The 8,814-nt window shown below is 44.1% G+C and overlaps 1 protein-coding gene across 1 annotated transcript; it reads right to left on the bottom strand.

Annotated features, from left to right (window-relative positions):
- Positions 1 to 1,258: 1,258 nt before the first annotated feature.
- Positions 1,259 to 7,837, bottom strand: LOC103806678 (zinc finger ZZ-type and EF-hand domain-containing protein 1-like; the record flags this gene model as incomplete). The annotated part of the gene is made up of 5 exons (XM_009079387.1): positions 1,259 to 1,385; positions 2,425 to 2,624; positions 3,971 to 4,142; positions 6,100 to 6,294; positions 7,693 to 7,837. Coding segments are annotated over 5 exons (839 nt in total), but the record flags the coding sequence as incomplete, so codon positions are not given.
- Positions 7,838 to 8,814: the final 977 nt, after the last annotated feature.

The raw sequence follows: 8,814 nt of genomic DNA, 5'->3' as shown, positions 1-8,814 counted from the left end.
TTGATTCTATGAAATAAAACAAGGGTATTGGAATTAAATCTGTGACAGCTTTGGAAAGAGCTCAATGTCCAAGCACTGGTTTGTTTTAAACTGTTCTAGAGTTGAGCAAGAGCCTGTGAATAAAGGGAAAATTGTTTTGGAATTCCTTCAGAACAATTGCAGAAACTAAGAGAGCTTAGATCAGAACTATTGTGAATTCTAAAGATCATGTAATAACCACCAAAACTGGGAATTTTTAAGTGCTTTCACTGAAGTCATTCTAACCAGTACTAAAGGTTGGTGGTTTTGCTTTATAATGCTAAACACTGACCCTGTAATTCCTGAAAGCATATGTTTACCCAAGATTTCTCTGTTACAACTTTTTCAGGCTTTATCAGCTCAGTGCTCATGTTATATCTCTTAAAAAATATCTAAGCTGTAGCAAAACTGAAGGCCCTCAGAGTCAGTAAAGCTTGTAACTATGGACCTTCTCCAGGTGTGAGTCTGAAGTTATCTAAACTTTGAAGGGATTTCATAGATGGCACAAATTAAAAGATAGGCTTAACGGACTTTAGCCTATGGTATTCATTAACCTAATGACAGCACTGCTCTAAGTGTGGTGGCATCATACTAGCTAAGCTCTATAAAAGCTGATGTGGGTGTGGAGGGATTTTATTAGGATTCCAATCCTTCAAGTCATCGAGCAGAAGTGTTTGGCAGTCAGACAAGGAAATGTTACACAGAAAATGGTCAGTCACCACAAGCACAGATAGTGCATAGACTATCCCCATGTAATGCATCACCAGGCATTACACAGGCAAAAATCTGCTGGAAATGAAGGGGAAGAGGTTAATTTTATTGATTACAAATAGTGAATAATGAAAATGAATTAATTTTAGGTTTCTTGGAATTGTGACAAGCCAAAGGAAAGGTAAAAAAATGTGGGTTTCAGTGTCATGCTTTAACACTAGGTTAGATACAACAGGAGAATGACACTTGTTCCAGTATGTGCAAACAGAGAGAAGAGAAACATCAAAAATTTGAGCAATGTGATGGCAAAAAGATGTTAAACAACCTTAATGGAGGGAGTGAAAACCAGTTACACAAGGCAGATTAGCTTAGTAGAGCTAGAAGGATTTAAAAGACAGAATGAAAAAATTAATCAAATCACACACTGTGGAACTTTGGTACTTACTGAGTGTTTTGCAAAATAGTGTGAACAAATGCTGGGTTTGTTTCCATGGAAGCTGTGACCAGAGAGGTCAGCAGGGACCAATACCAGATTGCTGAAGCATCACACACCGAGACCCCAACCTTCTTCACCCTCTGATAACCCACAGCCCTGAGCCCATGGATCCTGGTGTCACAGCCATCACTAAGGCAACGCTTGATGTTTATCTGTACATCTGTCAAGACAGAAAACACAAATTTTTTTGCCATTTCTTCTGCTGGATTAGACCTAGAAGAATCCAGATCTTCCAAACAATAACTACTGCAGAACCTCTCAGACAAATAGCAGCATAGTCCTCCCTCATATGGACAACTGTACACATGTGTTTCTCCACTGTGCACCTTATGACCTGGGAAATTTAGGTTTTGAATAGCCTGTAGATCCATGACATATGATATGCCTAGAAATTAGGAAAAACAGGAGGAAAAGAGCCTCAAAGTAAAAAATAGATTATTTCACCAGTACCTTCCTAACTACATACACAGGAAGTGCCTTGGGAGCGAGTGGCTGTGGAGGAGATAGGGAAAAGGAGTAAAGCCTTAAAGCAAAGTTTTAAGTTACATGAACATTTTCACAGAAGTTCTTGACCATTTTACACAGAGACATTGTCCTAGTTACTTCTGAGGAACAACATGCTTGCTGCCTGCTTCTGGGGCAGTGAAAGCTCATCTCAGAGAAAAACACCTGAAGGGACAACATTTCTGAGGCATCTTAGGAAGGAGCAGCTTTCCTCTGATTAATTCCAATACATCACCCACAGAGATACCAGGCTCAAAAATAACACTATTTAAAAACCCTAAGCATAAAACCTGCTTTCCATCTCACCAACTTCAGAGTTTTGTTACCAAAAAAACCCCAGCTGCTCAGAAGCATATTTTTTGCTAGATACTATCAGCCAACATATGCTCACACTCTGCAAGGAGAGAGATTTTAAAATTGTCTTGTGTCCTCAAATTGAGAGGCTAAAAATGCATCTTTAGACATTCTTCTCTTCAACCCTAAGCCCAAGTTACAGAGAGGACATGAGAAAGACTTGGAAGACACTTAGACCAGAACTTAAACGACAATTAAAACAATTTCTCTAACCTAAGGCCAAGGTGAAAAGTTTTATCTCTAATGACTAACACTTCAACACATCATTCCACAATCTACCCATCCTTTCAGCTTCCAGAGAACACCGAAACAATATCCCAATGGTATCTTTATTGACTCACACATCTGACTAATGTTAGCGTTTTCCAACAGTGTTACGTAGCCAGTGATATTGCTTGGAATGTGAACGTCTCGGACCTCCTGGAGACTGCTGGCATTCCTTCCCACTGCCACTGTGACTTGCTGTGGCATGTAACTCTGGTCATTAGCTGCCACTGCAATGGACAGATGTCTCAAAACCACATCTGGTTTCATCTTTAAACTGCAAAGCAAAGAAGATAAAACAGTTCTCGCAAAGAAAAGGTAAGTCAGGCACTTTTAGCTAAGCTTCACTCATGTTCCACCCTACAAACACAAATAAATCCTCTGGAAATTACCTAAGGCTTCACACATTAGCAACCCCAAAGTTAGAAAAGTCTGACTTAAAAGACAGTCAACTCTGAGAGTGAGACACTAGAATTTTCTATTCAGCTTCTCAGCTGAGAATTCCTTCCTCAGGAATAAAAACGGTGTCAATAATGACCAAAAGGAGATTTGTCTATTTTAAAGTATACCTTTTCAGATCTACCACTGAAAAAACACTAAACATTTCTGTTTCATTGAGCATTTCTGTTTCATGGAACCCTCTAGACAGTGGTAAAGGCCTTCTATTCAAGTACTAACCACTGCACCTGCACCACAGCTCAGCAGGCTTTGCTACACCACGAGGTTGCGTGTCAGCATGGCAGATGGAAGTGTTTTACAGGGGAACTTTTATTTGGTGGTTAGGTCTTTAAACTTTATGCAGAGATTAATGACTTCAGCTGCATTCATCTGTCACTCATTAATTCCATGCTTTTTTCCAGTTACACCTGTACTGGGTTTGTGTGACAAGGTTTTGGCAATGGGGAGGCCACAGGACAAGGGGTTTCTGTGAGAGGCTGCTGGAAGCAGGACCTGTGACCCCTGGGATGGAGGAGCCTGCACTGGAGGAGGTTTGTTGGCAGCACTTGTGACCCCATAGGCAGCCCATGCTGGAGCAGCCTGTTCCTGAAGGACTGCACCCATTGGGAAGGACCCACGGTGGAGCAGTTCACGTAGACCTGCAGCCTGTGGGAAGGACTCACACTGTGCACTTCATGGGGGACTGTCTCCCATGGAAGGGACCCCAGGCTGGAGCAGAGGAAGAATGTGAGGAGTCCTTTCCATGAGGAAGAAGGGAGTGATAGAGACAACATGTGACGAACTGACAACAGCCCACATTCTCTGTCACCCCCTTGCCTCTGGGTAGGGAAGAGGTAGAGAAAACTGGAATAGAACTTAATCTTGGGAAGAAGAAAGGGTAAGATTTGGGTTTATTTCTCCTTACCCTACTGTGATTTAATAAATTGTATTAAATGCCTCGAGTTGAGTCTGTTTTGCCTGTGATGGTAATTGGTGAGTGAGCTCTGCCTGACCTTGACCCACAGGCCTTGTGTTACATTTTCTCTCCCCGGTGCCATTGAGGAAGGGAGTGATGGAGCAGCCTTGGGGGGCACCTGGCAGGGTCAACTCTCACAACACCCCACTGGGTGCAGACCTAAGGACTAAGAACCCCAAAGCTGAGCTGCACGTGGTGGTGTGGCTCACCGTATCCAATGGGAACGAGCGCTCCCATCCGACTGCCAGAAGGATGTGGTTTCTCCGTTCGTCATCTTGTCGATATCGGCGGAATTGGATGAGGTTTCTATGTGAGTATAGCACTTGGTGACAGACTTCAGCTTGTCAGACTCCTGATTACTGTTCAGGTCACTGGGGTATTCTGCAAAGGACAGAAATCACTCAGGACATTCTTCTTTGGCTTGTTTTGAGAACCATTATACCTTTGTAATAACTACAATTGACTTGCTGGCACAGGACACAGCTCCTGCAGAACTGTTTCTGACAACAACTTGAATCACTGAGTCAGTTAAGTTGGAAGGGACCACAGTGGGTCATCTGGTCCCACCTCCCTGCTCAAGCAGGGCCAGCCCAGAGCACGTGGCACATGATTGCATCCAGACAGCACTTGAATATCCAGTGAGGGAGAATCCACAGCCTCTCTAGGCAATCTGTTCAGTGCTCAGTGACTGCACAGTAAAGAAGTTCTTCCTTGTATTCAGTTGGAACTTCCTGAGCATCAGTTTCTGCCCACTGCCTCTTGTTTTATTGGTTTGCACCACTGAGCAGAGCCTGATCCATCATCTTGGCACTTCCTGTTCATGTATTTGTATACATTAATGAGATCTCTCTTAGTCCCCTCTTCTTGCGGCTGAACAGGCACAGATCCCTCGTAAGTGCCTTCATCATCTTCACTGCCCCATGCTGGACCTGCTCCAGGAGCTCCATGTCCCCCTTGTCCTAAGGAGACCAGAACTGGACACAGCACTCCAGGTGTGGCCTCACAAGGGCTGAGCAGAGGGGCAGGATCTCTTCCCTTGACCTGCTGGCAACAGCAACACTTTCCTTAATGTATCCCAGGGTTCCACTGGCCTTCTTAGCCACAAGAGCACACTGCTGGCTCATGGACAGCCCATTGTCCACCAGCACCCCCAGGTCCTTCTCCACAGAGCTGCCATCCAGCAGGTCAGTGCCCAACCTGTACCGGTGCTTGGGGTTATTCCTTCCCAGGTGCAGGACCTGCACTTGGCCTTGTTGAAATTCAGGTGGTACTTCTCTGCCCATCTCTCCAACCTGCAGAGGTCCCCCTGAAGGGCAGCACAGCCCTCTGGACTAACAGCCACTCCTCCCAGTTCTGTATCTTCAGTGGACCTTCTGAGCAGGCTCTCTGTCCCCTCACCGATGAGTAAGTTGAACAATACTGGGCCCAGTATAGAACCCTAGGTGACACCACTAGCACAGGTCTTTCACTAGACTCTGTGCCACTGATCACAACTCTCTGGGATCTGCTGCTCAGCCAGTTCTCAATCTACCTCACTGACCACAGCAGAAGACAGAAAAGTTTCACTTCAGATGAAATTGCAATCATCTCAGTCTACCACTCACAGAATGAAAACACCTCCACTGCCTGGAGTTCAATAGCCTTTATCTCCTCCTTTCATTACTGGTCTCATCAGTGCGTTATTATTTTTGTGCCAAAATACAAAGAGATGACAGGAAAAAGTAAGTTATTATGGAGAAAACCTCAATTCAGCTATTCTACGGGACAAAGCAGACTGTTTCCCTAAGTAACTTGATCTATTTCAACAGAAGTGCAGAAATCTGAAAATACCAAGTGAAGCTGTTTAGAAAAGGAGCCACTGCTCTAGGGAGACCACCAGGCCAGTCCCATGGGAGACACAGGAAAAGATTCACTACCTCTGGTTCAAGACAATAAACTACCTTTTCATACTGAACAGTCAATATCAGAAAAACATTCACCTTCACATGGAAACTAAGTATCTAGCAACTAAGAGAGGCATTTGACTGAATAGAGAATGTTGCCAATTAGCAACTATCATTCTGAAACAGGGCAGGAGCAAGAGAAGAACATCCCAGTGTGTCACTCAGACTGCTGGGTGATTCAGAAATCCTTCAAAAACCCAACAAAACTCCACAGAAACCTGCAGATCAACTTCATAAAACACCATGCCTGTCAAAGGTGATACAGCAAAAAAAGTGTTTTGGTCTATACCCTGTCAAAGGTGATACAGCAAAAAAAGCATTTTGGTCTATATGTAATCTGTTCTTCAAACAATGCCTACAGCCCCATCCTGAAATCAAAGGAGGTCATTCCATACCTCTCTCCTTTAGGAGAAGTCGATCCAGAGAGTCCTTCAAGACAGAGGAGCGCATGGTGCAGATGTTGTTGAAGTACTCCAGCACTGGGTATGGGATGGCTGTGCTGGAGATGCGGTTCCGGTGCAGGAACCTCAGGATCATCGCGGCGTGGAGGCCCAGGCGCTCCTTCGATTCGGAGAAGATATCAATAAAACCTGGAAAGAGACATCATTTCCTTGAGGTTTTGGGCACCACAGTGTAAGAAAGAACTAAAGCTATTAGAGAGTGTCCAAAGGAGAGACAGGAGGCTGGTGAAGAGCCTAAGGGGAAGCCACAGGAGGAGCAGCTGAGGCACTTGGTCTGTTCAGCCTGGGGTAGACTGAGGGGAGATTTCATTGGGTCTGCAGCTTCCTCCCAAAGGGCAGTGCAGGGGCAGCTCTGACCTCTGCTCTCTGTGACCAGTGACAGGACCTGTCAGGCTGGAGCTGTGTCAGGGGAGGGTTAGGCTGGATATCAGGCAAAGGTTCTTCCCCCAGAGGTGTTTGGGCACTGGAACAGCTCCCCAGGGCAGTGGTCATGGTCCCAAGCCTGACAGAGCTGAAGGAGCATTTGGACAAGGCTCTCAGGCACAGGGTGGGATTGACAGGGTGTCCTGTGCAGGGCCAGGAGCTGAATTCAATGATCCTTGTGTGTCTCTTCCAACAGAGTATATACTGTGCTTCTATCAGCTGACTTGACCATGCCAATTCCCTTATTTTGCTGTCCCAAACCCTTACCTTCCATATCCAAGTGAAGCAGCTGCTGTTTGGCTAACAAGCTGATGTACTCACATTACTAACCTTAAGCTACACTAAACATTTCACTTGGGCATTGTGGATTACTCCCAAAGAGGTACTTAGTGCTTCTGACCAGCTTAGTAAGAAATTTCAGCTCCTTAACAGTGGCACTCAGAAACCCAGTGCATTTAGATGCATGGAATAGCACTCCATGAGTACTCTCCTCTGACTTACTATAGCCAATTCCAGCATGTCTTGTCTGATCCTTTAAGGCAAATCCCCTTTAGCCACTTATCATCAAAAGCTTGGAAAGAAAGCCAGTAACAGATACTGATCCCAGAAATCAAACTCTGGAAACTGACACTTTTCTGAACCATGTGCTGTAAAACCTGAATTATGTTTTATCAGGATTTCAAATGCTGAGTAACAATGTAATCACAATAATAAAGTCCATGACTCATCACCTGAAACAGACTCCATGGAGGATTTATTCCTCCAGTTACCATGTACAAGACTGCATTAGCTGAGCACTCACCAAAACTCTGCAAGAAACTCTTGTCTGTCTGTGAGATAAACCAAATGAGGACAAGACACTCCTCAGTCAAACAGAGAAGAACACAGTGGTTACTCATGAAAGGAAATTAGCTGCATGTAATTATGGGAGATCTTTAATTCACAGCAACTTCACTAGTTTGATAGCAGAGAAGCAAGAGCCTTCTGGAATATGGTTTGGATAAGATTAGGACAAGCAAGCAGTTCAAGCAATTGATTGAAGCAGCACCTCTTATATGGGGCAGGACTTGGGAAACCATTTGCTTTGTTCCTCTGCTCTCATACCTGGCACTAGTGAACAAGCTTGCAGTTGCCTGATTACATGGCTAAGCTCCCCCTGAAGATTAGCTCCACTAGAATTCTTGAGAGCCTCCAGCATATTCTCCACATCTACGGTGCCATCTCCTTCAGCATCAAACTGTGCAAAGGCCTGGAGAGGAACACAAGGAGAAAATTTATTCCAGCATATTTCCTTCAAGCAGAAATTCAAGGTATTCCACAGAAACTGTAGCAGTAAACATTATTACACCATTAAATCAAAATGAAAAGAATCCATTTTCCATAGCATTGAATTCATGAGAATAGGAAACAGCCTGGCTGGAAACCTGCAGTGTTTAGCAGGTTTGAAGGTATGTGCATTGCCTTCCTATAAAAGTGAACTGTAGTTATGCTGAGGTGGGGACAGCACAGCATCTACCCCAGTGAATCAGCAGCATCCATGCACTGAGCTGGGACTGTGGAGAAGGTGCTCACAAAAGAACACCAACAAGCTCATTCATTCAAGGGTGGGTGAGTTCCAGAAGCCACACCTTCCATTACTCATCACTGCTGCATCCCTCTCTGGCTGCATCCACTCGGATTCCTGCAGGGTTCAAATGTCTTCTTTATTTAAGGCAATGCCCCGAGAACCACAATCTTTTTAAATGTGTATTTCCTGCCACACACTGTCCTCCCACACAAAATACCACTTTGATGCAGTTTGTCAAAGGATTTGTGAAAATGGAGACAGTTAGAAAGGGTTTTTTTCCTGATTGAAGGGAACCACTGGCAGCTTTAACTATGATCTCAACATAATTTTGAATACACAAAGTTGTGTTGAGCATGTACAAAAAGTAACTCATGCAGCTGTGCATGTCACACCTTTGAACTAACAAAAGGACGAGGTTATTTTTCTTCAGCTGAGCCTATAAAACAGAACCAAGCTCATAAATGTAAGTTATTTTAACTAGCCACTTCAGAGACCTCATGATCCAGTAACACACTGCTATTAAAAAACCCTCTGTTTTCACTGTCAGATCCAATTTTGAAACAAAATTCTGTTTAATAGCTGAAAAAAACCTGAACATACCCCCAAAAGAAAAATGCAGTATTTCAGGAGCTTCCACTTTTTCATCTAAGTTGGGAATG

Source organism: Acanthisitta chloris, unplaced genomic scaffold, assembly GCF_000695815.1.
Source record: "Acanthisitta chloris isolate BGI_N310 unplaced genomic scaffold, ASM69581v1 scaffold21407, whole genome shotgun sequence".
Classification (NCBI taxonomy): domain Eukaryota; kingdom Metazoa; phylum Chordata; class Aves; order Passeriformes; family Acanthisittidae; genus Acanthisitta; species Acanthisitta chloris.
This window is presented reverse-complemented; position numbering and strand designations above follow the sequence as displayed.